Source organism: Panthera leo, chromosome B3 (genome assembly GCF_018350215.1).
Source record: "Panthera leo isolate Ple1 chromosome B3, P.leo_Ple1_pat1.1, whole genome shotgun sequence".
Classification (NCBI taxonomy): domain Eukaryota; kingdom Metazoa; phylum Chordata; class Mammalia; order Carnivora; family Felidae; genus Panthera; species Panthera leo.
Genome location: NC_056684.1, coordinates 39672522 through 39689929, shown reverse-complemented (window position 1 = coordinate 39689929; position 17408 = coordinate 39672522). Strand labels below are relative to the sequence as shown.

At 51.6% G+C, this 17408-nt stretch overlaps 1 protein-coding gene across 1 annotated transcript in view; it reads right to left on the bottom strand.

Moving 5' to 3' along the window:
- The window catches only part of IGDCC4 (immunoglobulin superfamily DCC subclass member 4), a 37731-nt gene extending 21919 nt beyond the window's left edge, over nt 1-15812 (bottom strand). Inside the window, exons 1-3 of the mRNA XM_042941687.1 lie at nt 15743-15812; nt 6446-6790; nt 5636-5777 (exon numbers count right to left, since the gene is read on the bottom strand). Coding sequence (XP_042797621.1) covers nt 5636-5777; nt 6446-6790; nt 15743-15812 — 557 coding nt within the window. The remainder of the gene's footprint in view (nt 1-5635; nt 5778-6445; nt 6791-15742) is intronic.
- Between the last annotated feature and the right edge of the window lie 1596 nt (nt 15813-17408).

The window sequence follows — 17408 nt, the reverse complement described above, 5'->3', positions numbered from 1 at the left end:
GGAAGGACAAGCAGAACCCATGGGAAACAAGACCTCTATCCCCGTCCAGGTTTCCTCCACTTAATATACTCTGCCTCCAAGATCCTTCCTCTTCCTTCACTCTAGCTAGCTGAACTTGCCTGCAGGGTTTCTGCCAGACCAGTTCACGTTTCCTAACCCCAAAGTTTCCAAGGCTTTCCACGGAAATTGTGCTTCATGTACCCAAGAGCCAATACCTCCTTGGACAAGTAACATTTCCTTATTTATGTATGGGAACGAAGGAAGAAGGAAGGAAGGAAGGAAGGAAGGAAGGAAGGAAGGAAGGAAAGAAGGAAGGAGCGGGGAGGGAGGAAGGGAGAGGGAGGAAAACAGAGAGAGGGAGGGAGTAAGGAAGGAAAGAAGGGATATCTTTCCTCACATGTGGTGCTGTCACTGCAGCCAGCAAAAGCTGGATGGAACCACTTTTGTGTTCATCTAAAATCTTTTCTGTTTTGTTAAAATCTTTTTCTGTCCTTGGAAGTATATGCAAGATATTTTGGTTAGTGGGGGGAAAAGTCACAAAACAGTGTTTTTAGGAAGCAGTTCTATTTTTGGAAAACAGATAAATGATATGTTAGGATATGCTCAGAAAAAGTCAAGGATGGTGAAGCTTAACATCATTCAAGGAGATTTTTCTCTGGCAGTGTGATTACTGGAAATTCTTATTTGTTGTGTTTTAAAAAAAAATTTGGGGGGTGCGCCTGAGTAGCTCAGTCGGTTACACATCTGACTTAGGCTCAGGTCATGATCTCAAGGTTTGTGAGTTCAAGCCCCACGTTGGGCTCTGTGCTGACAGCTGAGAGCCTGGAGCCTGCTCCGGATTCTGTCTCCCTCTCTCTCTGCCCCTTCCCTGCTCACGTTCTGTCTGTCTCTGTCTCTCTCTCTAAAATAAATAAACATTAAAAAAATTAAAAAATGAAAATTTTGAATATTTATTAGTTTGGAAATATAAAACTTTTAAAAATTTCAATTGGGAAAAACATGTGCCCTTGTACACTTTGTTTCAAAACTCCAAGCTCTAACATAGAAGCAGCTGTGACATAGTGGGGAGAACTCGTTCCAGCATATGTGACTTTACCAAGTGATATCATATGTCTGGGCCTCAGCTTTCTCATCTGAAAAATGGGTTAAATAATTCTGTCCTGCCTCCTTCCCAACCCTGACCCTAATGTGTTATCATCTCACATTAAAAATATTATCTATTGAATCACAAATTCTAAACACATACTTACAATGATAGAAACTATACCCATATTTTGAAAGACCGGGAGGGAATAATCACAATAGTAACAACTGTCTGTGTTCAGTTGGTGGATGACTTTTTTCCATTAAATTGGTATGTTTTATTATTTCATTTTATTTTTTTAAGTTTATTTATTTATTTTGAGAGACAGAGAGAGAGAGAGAAAGAGAACAGTGGGGGAGGGGCAGAGAGAGAGGGGGACAGAGGATCCAAAGCAGGCTCCGCGCTGACAGCCAAGTCCGATGTGGTGCTAGAACTCACGAACTGTGAGATCATGACTTGTGCCGAAATCAGACGCTTAACTGCTTGAGCCACCCAGGTGTCCCTTTATGTTTTATTATTTTAAAATCAATTCAAATTTCAAATAAAAATAGCTACTTACAGAATGAAAAGCAACCTCTCTCCAAAAGGAAAGGATCATTCTCTTTCCAAGCCTGAGCTTAAGCCTGCTGCCCCACCTCCGAAAGGCTACTTGGAACCAGGGATTTAAAAATACAGTAGAGGGACACCTGGGTGGCTTAGTCGGTAGAGCATGGGACTCTTGATCTCCGGGTCATGAGTTGGAGCCCCACGTTGGGTGTAGAGATTACTTAACAATAACAAAAAGAACATAGTAGAAATGACATAGCTGCTCTGAATTTCATAAGGGCCAAGGAGCCCCGACCCTGAGCCCTTCAGAGATCCACCTAGAGAAAAAGGACACTGGCCAAGGGTCACTTGAGGTTGACAGACACCCTGGGCACTGGGAGATGGGTAGGGCAGGAGACTGGACTAGGGATCCTAAGGTATTGAGGTCCATTAGTGTCATGTTTTATTTATTTATTTGTGTATTTAAATGTTTATTTTTGAGAGAGAGACAAGAGTGTGAGCAGAGGAGGGGCAGACACACACACACACACACACACACACACACACACACACACAGAATCTGAAGCAGGCTCCAGGCTCTGAGCTCTCAGCACAGAGCCCGACATGGGGCTTGAACTTGTGAACTTCAAGATCATGACCTGAGCCGAAATCGGATGCTTAACCAGGTGGTGCCACGTTTTTCAAGTGTGAATGGTGATAACAAAATTATTTCATGTGGCTCCAGACACAGACACACATTTTTTATTCCAGTGGTTATGTATTTATTTTTATGGCTACCTTCTATTTATGTCAAGTGTTGCTGGTTTTCCTTTTTACTGTGGGGAAATAATGCTCCTTTTCAATTCGTGTTAAAGTTACAAAAGAGGGTTGGTTTAAAGACATGTATTGAGTACGCGATTGAATAAATGGTTTAGGGATGGCCAAAATTATAAGGGGGGTTTGTGAAAGCCTGGGATTTGGGAAACATTGCTCTCATTGATTACTGGTTGCCGTGGAAGGAAAATGATCCCCTATTGTTAGAAATTAGTATAAGTACCAGGGAACTGCCTCAGGGTCTAGTCTTCGCCATCAGTTCCAAACATATGTACATATACCTTGACAGAGTGTGTTGATTAACTGCACACGCGCACACCCTACACCGAGGCATACGGGCTCCTTCACACCCTGGGCTGAGTTTATGAATAGCATATTTGTACATGTGCTATATCTGGGCATGTGTAAAAATACATACCTTGGGCACAATCAAGTTGCTGTTTTAGACATTTCTTTATTCCCCCTACACAATGTGCTGGGACATGTGAGCCTGGCTTATTTATAGATGAGGATCACTTTTCAGAGAACTTGGGGGCAAACACTCCCAGGGCCCAGGAACTGGCAGCTCCATACTCCTAGAAGAGGCCTGCGGCTTCATAGGGTGATGCCCGGACTAGATGCTGGGAGGCAAGGGAGCCCTACTATTTGCTGAGAAACTTTGGGAGAGTAACTTCTCTGCTCGGAGCCACAGTTGGACCACCCGACCTTTAAGCCCATCTGTAGCATGAACTTCTTCAGACCCCGCAGCCTCCCCACCCCAACCACCAAATCACAGGTGGCTTGTGTGTCATTCATGCCAAGTCTCTAGCATCCCACACTCTGTGTACTAGCTGTGTGACCTGGGCCAAGTTACTTCTTCTTTTTTTAAAATGTTTATTTATTTTTGAGAGAGAGAGCAAAAGCAGGGGAGGGTAAGAGAGAGTGAGGGAGACACAGAATTTGAAGCAGGCTCCAGGCTCCGAGCTGTCAGCACAGAGCCTGACGCTGGGCTCAAACTCACGAGCCACGAGATCATGACCTGAGCCAAAGTTGGACGCTTAACCGAATGAGCCACCCAGGTGCCCCTGGGCCAAGTTACTTCTGCCTCTGATCCTTAGGTCTCTTGTTTAACGATCCAAATAATACTATCTGCCGTAGCCATATGTATAGACCTGGGAGGATGTTCATGATGTGCTAAATTTAAAAAAAGTAAAAGTTGCGCTATAATTCTATTTTTGTTTTGGAAAAAAAGGTGATTGAGCAAAAAATCCAGTATGGGGGGGCCTGGCTGGGTCAGTAGGTAGAGCACGCACCTCTTGATCTTGGGGTTGTGAGTTTGAACCCCACGTTGGGTATAGAGTTTACTTAAAACAAACAAACAAAAAACCCCAGTATGTACAGTATAATCCACATTTTAAAAGAGGGTATTTCTAAACATATAGGGGAAAATTCCAGAGGACAGACATCGAAACTAACAGAGGCTTTCTATGGATGATAAGGGTTTCTTCTTTTTTGCTTACATGAACATGAAAAACGCATCTTCTAGGAATATAAACTAAAAGTAAGTAGAGGAAAATATGGAAAATAAGAAACATCTACCTTGAAGGATGATGGGAAGAATTAAGTGAGAAAACACAGCCCTCATTAAATGGGGACCTGTTGTGCCTTTTGACAGGGGGAGACTTCTCTGCTCTCTCCTACTCTCTGGTGGCTGTCAAGAGTAGGCCCTCAAGGAGCGCCTGGGTGGCTTGGTCGGTTAAGCGTCCGACCTCAGCTCAGGTCATGATCTCACGGTCCGTGAGTTCGAGCCCCACGTCGGGCTCTGTGCTGACAGCTCAGAGCCTGGAGCCTGTTTCCGATTCTGTGTCTCCCTCTCTCTCTGCCCCTCCCCTGTTCATGCTCTGTCTCAAAAATAAATAAACGTTAAAAAAAAAATTAAAAAAAAAAAAAAAGAGTAGGCCCTCACTTGGTTCTTGCCCAGCAACTCTCAGGAAGCACCGACCCACAGCAGCAAGGGGCCCACATTTTGGAAGCCACAGAAGTTAAAACGTCAGCCCTAGAAAGGCCAGGTCAGCATTTCCAAGGTCACTCCCTAGAATGCTCATTCATGGGATGTTAACAGGGTTGCTGCAAGAGGGGCTGTGGGCAGATGAGACTATGAAGTGCTTGGTTCAACAAGTTTAACGGATTTTCCATACAGGACTTGTCAGAGCCTTGCCAGCTCCAAGAAGGGGATTTGTAGGTAGTTTTCCCAGCCTTATTTGACCACGGAGTACTTTTTTTCGAGAAGCACCTTTAGTGACTATTGTTTTACAAAGAACGATGATCTAATCTAACTCTTTCATTTATTTATTTTTTTAGTTTCATGGGTGGGGAGAATGAAGCTGAGTGTGAAGGGCCTCTGTGAGGAGGATCAGGCTAAGCAACCACCTGAATCAGCAGCTTGACCTCCTGCCCTTCTTCCTCCCTCACTTCTGTTGCAGGAATATGCCCTGTGGCCCTTCTACCAAATGGAAGTTTCTCCTATACCTGTACCCCTTACCTAGATGTGAACAAAAGTCAGAGCAGCTGGGACAACTCAACACTCAAGACAGATTAGTCCCAGGGCAGAGAGACCTGGAAACCAGTGTTTCTGAGGCCAAGGAGCCCCACCTCCACCAGGAGAGAAGGAGAAAGTGAGCTGGTAACTACAACCAGAGAGATGTAGGCAGAGGACCGTAGGGTGACTGGGAAAGGTCTTGGAGCTGCATTTCCAAAGATGTAAGAATCCATGGGGTGACAACCGCGTCATGAGACCAACTCAGAGTCCACAGAAGCAAATGAGCCTCGTGCTCTCTGCTCGTGCTGCATGTACATCTGGGCCTAGCCAGGAGGCCACAGTAGGGATCAAGTCTTAGGACCAGCCTCTGCTCCTCTGTGGCCCTCAATCTCCTCTTCAGTAAGGCAAGTGCTTGGGCTAGATATGCTCTGAAGGGCTCTATCACTACGCCATACCCAAGCTCCATAGCTTAGTGGGTGGCATTCTTTGCAAGGACTAAAAATTCTGCCCAACTTCTCTCGGGGACCGGATGTGAGCTGAGAGTCAGGCAGTGGTTGGCCCCTAAACCAGTTTAGGCAAATGGAGCCACTGTGGCTGTAAGAATCCCAGTTCCTGAGCACATCCCAGAGCCCTCTCTGGCCTACCCACCGCCCACTCCCCTATAGGACACTCACCGAGGCTCCTCGGGCACCGGCACTTGGTCCTTCTCCCAAGTAATGACAGGTGCTGGCAGCCCTTCAATGTGGCATTCAAACCGAGCAGTCCCGTTCTCCTCCACCACCTGAGACTCCGGGTGCAGAGAGAAGCCTGCGAGTGCTGGGGGTGAGGACAGAGACGCGTGGGCAGAGACGGGAGAGGAGCCCAGAAAAGACAGGGGGCACAGAAAGTGAAACACACACAGGCACGCACATGCATACACAGAGACAGAGAAGTACAAGGTGAGAGAAACACAAGCAGAGCAAATGCCAGCCAACAGAGACACAGTTGAAGAGGCAGCCGGGGGGGTAAGAAGTGGAGACTACTGGTCAGATGCCATGTCAGAATGAAGCGCAAAGCACTGCCCCCCAACCCCTAACATCACCATCATGGCCAGACTGCAGTAAGATGCACATTTCTTCTGGCCTAAAATTTCTTCACGGTGATCTTGTGTCTCTTGAGAACCGCCCCCCACCCGGGCTGGATGATGGGGCTTGTCCAGGTACTCCACCTGCTCCAGTGCCCCCCACTCTTACAAGCCTTTCTGAAGGGCTTCCTGGAGGAGAGCACAACTCTAGACTCTCAAACTCAAAGGGAAAGAAAAGGAGGAGGAAGGAAAGGGGTGAGGCGGGGGGAAAGGCAGCCACACCAGGAAAGGACCTACTGAGCAGAGGGAAAGTGGAGCGAGCTCAAGAGATAGGCCTTTGTGCAAGGAGCTAATGGGGACCACACTGCCCGCACCCCAGGCCTCCCGGGTCTCAGTTCAGCCCCCGGTTGCAGGCACTTACTGGCGAGCTTGACCACTGCGGCCTGGCTGGCCACCGCTCCAAGGGGACCATGGGCCAGGCAGGAATAGTTGCCCTCAATGAGCTCTGAGTTCCCAGGGCTCGCCTCGTCACTGCTATCAGGTGCCAGCGGCTGAGACAGCCATAAGGAGCCATTTGGTAGCAGGCGCAGGTGGTCGTGCTCAGGCAGAGAGCCTCCATCCTTGCTCCACGTGATGCTGGTGGGGGGTCCAGAAGCCCCCAGACCACAGTCCAGCACTGCAGCTTGCTCTGGGCCCAGGATCACTTGCAGTGGCCCTGCCCCACAACTCAGCTCCACTGTTGTCTCCGGGGGCCACGGCAGTTCACCTGCACAGAGAGGGCAAGGACCAGGGCTGTTAGTGTGGGTCCTCCCGCATTCCACAGCCTCCAGATCCTCGGTCACCTGCCCAGGGGCTGGGGCAGCTCGTGGAAGAAGAGGTCCCATAGAGAGATCTGCATCCAGATCCTTGGCTCCGCCCCATCACCTGTGATCTTGGGCAGTCTGCCGCCCTTCTCCGCGCCCACCTTCCCTGGCTGCTCAATTTCTTCATCAGCCAAAAAACACAGTTCACAGCAACATTCTTCATAATAGGTGAAAAGGAGAAACAACTCAAATGCCCAGCACCTGATGAGTGGCTAAATATATTCCTCAGCCATCAAAAGAAATGAAAATACCGCTATCTGCTACCTGGATGAACTTTAAAAACTTTCTGCTAAGTGAAAGAAGCCAGTCGCAAAAATGCTACATATTATACAATCTCATTTCTAGGAAATGTCCAGAATGGGCAAATCCACAAAGACAGAAAGTAGATGAATGGCTGCCGGGGGCTAAGGAGAGGGAAGAATGAGGAACCATGGCAAAAGGATATGATGTTTCTTTTTTTGGGTGATGAGAATGTTCTGGTATTAGCCAGTGGTGATGGTCGTGCAAACCTGTGAACATCAGAAAGACCACTGACTTGTACACTCTAGACGGTGAAATCTGTGCTATGTGGATTTCATCTCAATAAAAAAAAGTACACAGTAACCCCTTCCTCATAGGGCTGTTGGGAGCATTAAGTGCGACAAGGTGTGGAAAAGGAACACAGTGCCTGGCCTGGCACAGAACTGGCCCTCGGAAATGTCACTCCTCCCTGGAACCTTACAGATCATCTTGACCACTATCACCCAATCCACTTCTGTCCCAGTGACAGGAGAGGCTAAGCACTCCTCCCTACAGCTCAGTTCCCCTTGGTCATGCAGCAAGCCAGAGCCCATCCCCAGGAGCCCCAGAAGAGCCTGTAGCTCCAACACGGCCCCTGCCACAAAGGGAGGACTAGGGGGGAATTGGGGGAGGGGAATGTCATCCCAGGGTCAAGGCAAAAATACACAAAGGCCAATGTTTATCATCTTAACTACCATTTCAACAAGGCCCAGTAATAGTTATTCATAGAGAAATGCTTGGTTTTCCCAGTTGTGTTGACCAGAAGGTCGACCTGCTACCTCCCCGTCCCATACAAGCTCAATGACCCAAGGTCCCTTCTTATCCTCAGGCCTGACACTTTGCTTACAGGCACAACGGCACATCTGAGAATGGACCGAGGACAAAGATGAGTACAATGGCACATACTTAGTACAGAGCAGGTCTGGGCTGATAGCCACATGAGGGCATGCAGAAAGCCAAATGGCTTGGGAATCAGGCAACCCTCAAGTTCTAGACCTGGGTCTGTCACAGTCTAGCTGTGTGGCCTCGGGCCAGTCACTTCTTCTGGACTTTAGTTTACTCAAACGTAGCTAGCAGGTGATGTCTGAGATTCTAAGACTTTAGGATTATTCAGTGAAGAGTCATACGTGGATAAACCTATTCCCGAACATATAGAACACCATTCGGGCACACATACAGACCGTAGACACAACCTTCCACACCTGAACATATGTGCCCCAGTTTCTGCCATACTTGTCATAACCTGGACATATAGATGTCTATACTTAGAACCCCTGTCTGTCTCCAGGCTCTCTTCCCATCACTCCTAGAGCAAAATAAGACTGAGGGGCAAAGACAAGTCCCAACTGGTTGAGTAAGGAAGCCAGGGCAGAAGCCAGGGCTCTGACACCAATGGGGCCTGAACAGGGCCTCTGCCTTTTTCTTTTTTTTTAATTTTTTAAATGTTAGCTCATTTTTTGAGAGCAAGAGAGACAGACAGAGCATGAGTGGGGGAGGGGCAGAGAGAGAGGGAGACGCCCCGGGTCTCTGCCTTTCTTAATTCATCAGAAAGGCTCTGCTGGCACCTCCAATCGCACAACCAGCCTCAGCATCACTAGTGAGTGCAGGGACAGGCAGCCCTTGTCCTCACCCGGTTTCCATCCAGACTGGAGAAACCAGACTGGCCTTGACATCACTTTGGGCTATTTGCTGTGGTGGAAAGAGCATTTGACCTTGGGGCCAAAGATGTAGTTTTCAGTCTTGCTGCTCTGCCTACCAGCTGTGTGACAAGCCCCTTAACCTCTCTGGGCCTTAGTTTCCAGATCTGTAAAATGAAGCCCATATGACCCCATATGACCAAGCCTGTGAGGAGTAAACAAGATGATGGGTGTCGGCGCATCAATCAAGGAAGGGGAGCTCATTCTTTACAGGCTCTTTATAAACTGTACAAATGTTTGCGTGGTTTTTTTTTTTTTTTTTAATGAAAGATGTTACTTTAAAAAAAAAAAAACTGCACAAATGTTAATTACAGTTCTTAACAGCCAGTCCCTTCTACCTCTAAAGCCCTAGATTCTATGATTCAAACATAGGGTAGGGGGAAGACAAGCCCGGGCTCTCAGCCCAGTGGCTTCCAATTGCCGGGTTCCAGCCGCTGAGCAGTCAGTTTGAGTTTCAAGGGAGAAAAGCCCCACATGACACGAATCCCTGAGCCCTGCGGCAGCCTCCCCGCCCCCCAAAGCACGTCCGGGGCCTGGAAAATCCCCTGCCGCGCTGAACAAACAATGTGAACAGTTGGGGCCTGAGCAGCTGCTGGGTATGTCAGCAGCCTGGGCTCTGGCGGGCAGGACGGCAGCCAGAGAGGCCGGTGGCTGGCTGGGGAGCCCAGAGGAGGCTCCGATTCCCTTCCTGAATATTCATGGATCAGCAGATGTCTGGCTTCGCCACCTCTGAGGAGCCAAGCACCCAGCAAGGTAGAACAGGGAAACCAACAGGGATGTAGATGAGGAGGGAACCAGCCCACCCTGGCCCAGGTTGGTGGAAATGTCTTTGAAGCTTGAGATGCCTCATTTTATAAGTGGGGAAGCTGAGGCCCAGAAAGGTGGAGGGGATGGGGTGTCTCATCTCTCCGGAAGACAGTAGGGGAAATGTCCTTTGACCTTTGGGGGATGAACCCAGCACTGAAGAGACAGTTGCCTTTGAATATGAGGGTTCTCTCTGCCTCAGTGCCCAATTTCTGTGCCCAGGACATGCATCCCCAGGGGTTCAGCTCAGGCGCCAGCCATGCATGAAGCTGGCCCTGCCTCCTCGGACAGAAGCTTTTTATGTTTTATATCACATAGCCGCTTGCGGGTCCCTTACCCATCCTTCCTCTTGCCTAGACGGACACCAGGGTGTTGGGTGGGGAGGGGGGGTGGGGACAAGCCTTGGCCTGGAGTCAAGGTCCTGGGTCATTTGTTACATGACCTTGGGCCCACTACTTTTATTCCTTCCAGCCTCAGTTTCCCCAGCCTGAAAAGGAAGAGTCTCCACTTTTCTCATGTTCGCCAAAATTCTGCCAGAAGCAGAGGACAGCACGCTCAGGAGGCTTGCTGACTGCCCCCAAATGTTTTGATTTTTAAACCTGTGGCGAATTTTGCATTGTGCTCCATTACATAGCAATGCTTCTTTTCACATAAACTTGGTCCCTACACCACCAAATCGCTTCATAAAAGCGACTCTCTGAGGAGTGGACCTTGTTTGTCCGGTGGCTTCTTGGCCACCCCTTTCCTGCCATCCCCAGCCACTGTCATGGCTGACCCCCAAAGCCCTTCCCATGAGTCTTTCTCAGCTATCCCTCTCAGGACTGGGGCAGACACAGTGGACGCTTGCTGCCCACCAGCTTTGTGCCTCGATGGGGGCTCCTCTGCCACAATTCCTTCTCCTCAGCTTCCTTGGTGAGACCCTACCAGAGACACGGAGCTCCTATGCTTGGGAACCCTGAGGTCATCTCTCGATCTCCTTCTTCTAACAGGTTATTTTACCCACTTGCAGGATAAATTAGATTTTGTGAGGCCAGTTAGAACCCAGACAGAAAGGAGATTCGCTTCCGAGTCTCAGAGCCAGCTCGATGCTGTTTTGTGCGGTTAGTGGGGGCCAGGTGTGAGCCAGGGTTCCATTTCCCCGTGAACTCTCAGGAAAGGGGCCAGAGGGTGGGGGAGGGAAACCAAGCCTAGATGTCTCCTCCATGAAGCCAAGAACTTGCCACAAACATCAATGCCTTGTCACTTTTGAATTTCGGGGCCCAACAGATTTACATCTTGTGTTCAGTGTGGGGCCGGTTCTCCATGATGCTGTTATGTCTTTTCCTAGGAGACCCAAGTCAGTGTCTTCCAGAAACTTCCTTCCCCACCCCCCACCCCCCCAACCTTGGTGGCTTCCCTTACAGACACACTAAACCCCTCCCACCAACAGCTGAAAGGAGAGCTTGGGACAGTGGCCTGGGACACAAGGATGGGCACACAGTTCCCTTCATCTGTGATCCTGAGGGGCCCTGCCTCAGTGGACCTGACAGTAAAGCCACAGTCAGCTCCTGCCTCCCTCCCATTCCCTGTGACCCTCTATCCCCATCAAACCGCTTTCAGCTCTCTGAAAGCACACTGCTATTCCATATGTTGTTCCTGCTGCTCCCTCTCCTTACGACAGCCATGCTATCCCTGGTTCTGATGTTGTTGCCTCTTTTCTGCCCCATAGGATCCTGAGCACCTTGGTCATTGCAGTTATCACTCTAGAGTTTTTACTTTCTTTCTCCCCAACGAGGCAACAAGCTCAGAATCATGTCCTCGGTAGCTTTCTAGATCCCTGGTACCTGAAACAGTGCCTGGTACATACTAGGTGCTCAATAAATATTCCTTGAACAGACAAGGGGACATGTGGAGACATAGCCCCATCATGTTTTTCTAAGCTTCACTTTCCTTATCTGTAAAAATTATAGGAACTCCTTTAAAGTCTGGACATGACGTGAATAATGTATGTGGAAAACTGCCTATGTGGCATCTAGTAGACACTTAACAAAATGCTTAGAAAGCACAGAGACAGAAAAGCAAACTCACACTGAAAGAAACTCTGTACTTAAACATTACAATCACTGGGGAGCTCACTACCTTACCAGTTCTCCTGCTGTATGGCTCATATGATTAAAAATATTTCTCCTGTGCCCGTCTTTCTCTCCCTGTATGCTCTGATCACTTGCTGGAACTCTCTCCTCCAGACTATGTGACAAGCTAGTAAGTCTCTTATGGGAACCATCCAGAAGTCTTGGCTCTGCACCAGCTTACATACTCAGGTCTGCACCTGAAAGAGAGCTTACTGAGCCTCTGCTTCCCTGACCTCAATGACTCCAAAGCGCCTCAAATCCAGAGGATGCCTCAGCGTCAGCCTCAGCAGTGAGGTAGCCAACAGCCCAGCTCGATTCTATTTCTCTGCATGTCAGGGCCAGAACATTAGCTCTTTGATTTTCCTCCCAACCCCAGCTCCCATCACCCTCCTCCAACCAGGCTAGGGCTGGCGTCCTCCCCCATCAGAGCTGCTCTTACTCCTCCCCTCTCCGCACACTCCAGGGGGCTGGGAGCCCCAAAGCCCACCTGGCAATGACATCTGTTCTGCATCTGGAATTCTGTGTCAAGTCTGGTTGCTGTACCTCAGAAACAGTGGAGGCCAAACAGGAGGCAGCGGGTAGGGATGAATGGAGAAGGGTGAATTCCAGAGCCCAGACTCAGACACACCAACTGAGGGAGGTCAAGCCCAAAGTGGGTAACTTCTCATGTGAGGGGGAGGGGGTGCAGAGAAACTGAACTTGGGTATGTGTGTACCAAACCCAGGGAAAATGTGGCTCCAAGAGCCAGGAGACTAGTTCCAGCCCCAGCTCAGTCCCTATCCATGCATCTTTGGGAAGTCACTCGGCTTTCTCGTCTGGAAAATGGGTTCGTGCTAAAATTACTTCTAAATTCCCTTCAGTGCTGCCATTTACTCTACTTGTGAGATAGCTTAACATGAAAGAGGTACCTTTAGAAGAAAAGAAAGGAACTGCTATTTTACACATAATGTATGATGAATTGGGCCCTGAAAGTTCATAAAGGACCGATGAAGGTATGGAGAAATTCTGGAGAAAACTCACTATTAAGAGGAACTTGTTTGACCTCGTTCCTAACCTCGATATGGGGTCAGAGAGAGCCACCCCAATGGAAGGGAGGTGGACCTCGGTGTCTCCGGGCTGAGAAAGAGATGGGGCAGAGAAAGCAGCTCTCAGGTTCCTGGAGCCTTCTTATTACTGACCTGTGGCATCCCCACTCCCCAAATTTTGATTGGGTGGAAGGGAGAGCCCCACTTCTTGCACTCAGCATTCTCCCACCACCCCCAGACAGAAGCCCCATTCCTATAAGTCTCCCCAGTTCCAATCTTTGACTGGAGCCGTGTTGGGGGACACCAGCCCCTTCGCTCTGCCATGTTGAGGTTGCTGAAGCATGTATTATTTTTTTACTTCCCTCTCCCTCACCCCCTGCAAACTCAATCTATCTTCAGATCCTACTAATTCTCCTTTCTAAATATCTCTAGAAGCCTGGCCACACCAATTGCCACTACGCCGGTTGCCTCCATCCTCTCTTCTGGATTACTACAACAGCCTCCCAAGAAGCTGGAGCTTCCTGCTTCCAGTCCCGCCCAACCGACCGATTCTCCACACTGGCTGCAGGAGCTGATGCATAGCTGATTTTAAAACTTGCCAAGGGCTCAGGCAGGCTCTCAGGCCAGAAACCTTGGCGGGACTTATAAAGTCCTTCAGGAGCTGGGCCCAGCCCCCATCTTCAGCCTTTTCTCTTGACACTTGTGGTACCAACCCCGCTCCCCCCCATCCCACTCCATCCTGCCCCATTCTCATCCCTGTGCTCTCCTCTCCTGCCAGGCTTAGCTTCATTCAGTGTTCTAAATGAAGTCACTCTGAGCACTTACATGGGCAGTTCACTCTGGAAAACTTTGCCCATCATCACTCTCCTTTTACAGGGCTAACTGACCCTCTGCATGGAGCTCTATTATTCATCACTTCCTGGAGGAAGCTTTTCCTGACCTTTCCAGACTACCCGTCATGTCAGTCTCCCTCCACCAGACAGCAAGCTCTGCACCAGGGACCAGGTCTGCCTCCTTTATTTCCTATATGCTAGACACCAAGCACATGCTAGTCAAAAAGGGTGCTCAGTAAATATTTGTAGAATGAATGAATGAATGAATGAATGACCTCGGTCCAGATCAGGGTGGCTAGTCAGAACCCTACAGGAGTGTCCCTAGGCCTGTTAAGCTTTGCGCACTCAAAGGGTTTGGGACTGAGGGCCAGTAGCCTCGTTGTTTTGGCCATGCACACTGCTGCCAAGGGAGCCCCAGCTCGGGCCCTGCCCCAGCCTTGTGCACTCAAGAGCAGGGAGAGGCCAGGTCTCCCAGGCAAACTGAACCCCTTGCAGGAGGCCCCACAGATATACCGTAACGATCGAGCGCAGCTCCCAGCCCTCATCCCGCTTTGCTGGGTGACCCAGAGCCGGTTCCTGGAGCTCTTGGAAGAGCGTAAGAGAGTCGGCACAACTATTCCTTAATCCCCTGGGCTCCCGGAGGACGGAGGCCTCTCCCGCACTTCCCCGCCCCCTTCACCTGACAATCCCGGGTTCCGAGCCAGGGCTGGAGAGGGGCGTGTCTTTGTGGGGAGAGAAGGGGTCCGAGCCTTTCCGGGCACTTTCCCACCCGCTGTTTGGGTTTCCTGGAGATGGGCCTGGGGCCGGCCAGACCAAGGTTCCTCCGCGGTCCCTGCCTCCCTCCGCCGTCCCAGCCTCCCTCCCACGTGGCCTGGCTGAGTCTCTCTGGAAAGCCGAAGCAGCTGGAGAGAAATCCCCCTCCCCACCCCCACCTCTAAGTCCCTCCCCGACTCGCCCCGGACACATCCTCAGCTCCCCCCTCGCCAGAGAAGGCAAGAACTAGGCGAACAAAGCGGGCAGCCCATCCCCCTCCCCAGCTCTGCCACCTACCTTCCCCCTGGGCCGTCCCCCAAACGCACACAACACGGAAAGCAAGAGGACTAGGGTGGAAGAAGGAGCCCTAGGCACAGAGCACTGGGATTCCGTCACCCCAGCCCCAGCCCTTTCTCCAGTGTGGACAACTCTGACCCTTACCCCACCCCCACCCCGCACAGAAGTGGTGGGGTGGGGGGGAGCTGGAGGAGGCCTTGTTGACCTGGTCAACGCTTCCCTGACCTGCCCCTGGTGGGTGGGGCAGGAGTGACACGCGTCCCATCACGAGAGCGAGTGTTGGACAAGTCCACGAAAGCAACTGGTTTCCTGCCCCCCTCCCCCCCGTCCACTCGGAGCCACGGGTTGGGGGAGCAAAGCTAACTGTCCCCCCCCCACACACACCGCCCCAACCAGCCCCAGGGACCACACCCACTGGGCAAAGTTGAGTGTTTTATCACCTCTGTCCTCGCTCAGTCCGGAATCGCCTGCCCTGTCCCCCCCACCACGGGCAAGGACACTCCCCAAAAGCCAAGGCCAAATATTAGCTCAGCCCCGTAAACACAATTACACACAATCTGGACACAAATGGAGGTGCAGATACACACCCCCCAACACCCCTCTTTCACACACTCTCAACCCACGACACGCGCGGGCAAGGAGAGCCCGCCCGGCGCAAGCCACCAACGCCGCAGCCGCGGCCCCGCGATGCCACGCCGCGACTGTGACACGCACTGCGGACACGTACGCCCGCAGAAGCCCCCCGTCCCCACCCTCTGAACGCGCGCGCGCACACCCTCACACTCACACACTCACACTCACACACTCCAGACTCCGCAAAGCAAGGACACACACCCCCTGCGGCCAAGTCCGTGCCGCAGACGCCCCCCCGGCCGCAGCCCGCAGCCCCCCAAGCACAGGCATCACCGGCACCGGGACGGGCCGCCCGCGCCCTGCGGCCCCGCACTCGCTGGGGACCCGGGACGCACGCCAGCCCCACGGCCAGGCGCAGCCCGGGGCGCGGGCGCACCGACACGCTGCAGCCGCTCCCGCCACTGCCGCGGCGCCCGCCCTTACCGCGCGCGGCCAGCAGGCAGAAGGTCAGCGCGACGAGCCCGCCGCCGCGGCCAGCGTCCCCCCGCGCCATGGGGCCCGGCTCGGGCCGCCGCCGCCGCCGCCGCCGCCGCCACCGCCTCCCCGCGCCTCGGCCGCCGCCGCCGGGGGAGGGCGCGCCGGGCGTCAGTGGCCCGGGGAGGCGCGGCGCCGCGGGCGGGGGCGCGGCCTCGGGGGCCCGGGCCCGAGCGGGGGCCGGCGCGGGGGCCCGGGCTGCCGCCGCCTCGCCCGCCCCTCCATCGCCATCTTGGGCGAACAGCCGGGGCGGGGGCGCCCGGCGAGTGCGGCCGCAGGGCCCGCCGGGGACCCGGCCCCGCGCTCCGTGACCCTGCTCCGCGCGGGGCTCTGCTCTGCCGGGGTCTCTGGGTCGCCTTGGGCCCCAGTTGGGCCGCTTGTTTCTGGGTCTGTTTGTCTCTTGGTCTCCCTATCTCTGAGTCTCTTTCTGCCTCGGTGTCTCCGTTTCTTTTCCCTGCCGCTGCCTCAGGGTCTCCTCCAACTCGGTTCCAGGCTCAGTGGAGGCAGAGTCAAGGTCTCTGTCCGTCCCGCAGGCCCATCTTGCCACCTGAGCCCAGTCCATTTCCAGCCCAGATCCTGGCCTGAATCCTAGTTAGCTTCTCCACAGGCTGCACCAGGAGATGCACTGAGGACAGGACAGTTCCCTCCTCATCCTCATTCGCATGGCCATTCCAAGCGGGAGACTTCTCTTGGCCTCCTTCTCTTGCTCTTGCAATTATCAAGCTAGGCAGAGCATACTCTACCCCAAGCCCTCGCACATTTAGACCTCTCTACACTCCTGGGAGGGACAAGAAGGTTTTGCTCCCATTTTACAAACAGGGAAACTGAAGATAGAGGAGGTGAAGTGACTTGCCTAAGGACACGAGGCTAGGGAGCTTTCAGACTCAGGAGCATCATTTTCTACTCGTTCTTCGATGGTGCCTTCCCTGACCTGGCCACACGGGTTGCCTCAATATCCCACAAATATTTCTTGTTCCAAAGCCGGGGATTCAATTATCAGGGCTAGGGTAGGGGAGGGGTCCAGATTAAATGACCTATTTAAGGTCCCTTCCAAGTCCAAGATGCCATGATTTTTTTTTTAAGTTTATTTATTTATTTTGAAAGAGAGAGAGAGCAGCAAGCATGAGTGGGGAGAGGGGCAGTGAGAGAGAGAGAGGGAGAGAGAGAGAGAGAGAGAGAGACAATCCCAAGCAGGCTCTGCTCCGTCAGCATAGAACCCGATGCGCGGCTTGATCTTATGAATAGTGTGATCCTGACCTGAGCTGAAATCAGCTGAAATCAAGAGTCAGACCCTTAACCGACTGAGCCACCAAGGCGCCCCAAGATGCCATGGTTTTTCATTCCTTAGGTGTCCAGTGTTCCCATGACTTAGAGCCATTTCATCTCTGTACCTGCTAGGTGCCTTACCCATTTGTTGCAAGTTACCTTTAATTATGGCCTGTACTTTGCAGATCTAACGGGCCCTGGCATGTATTCATTTATTGTCAGGCCCATCGGCAGCATTTGACTTACGTGAGCACTCCCGCTTTCTTTTTTAGTGATCTCATCTGGTCATCAAGGCTTTAAATGACATCTTTTTTTTTTTTTTTTAAGTTCTTAGTTTATTCTTTCATGA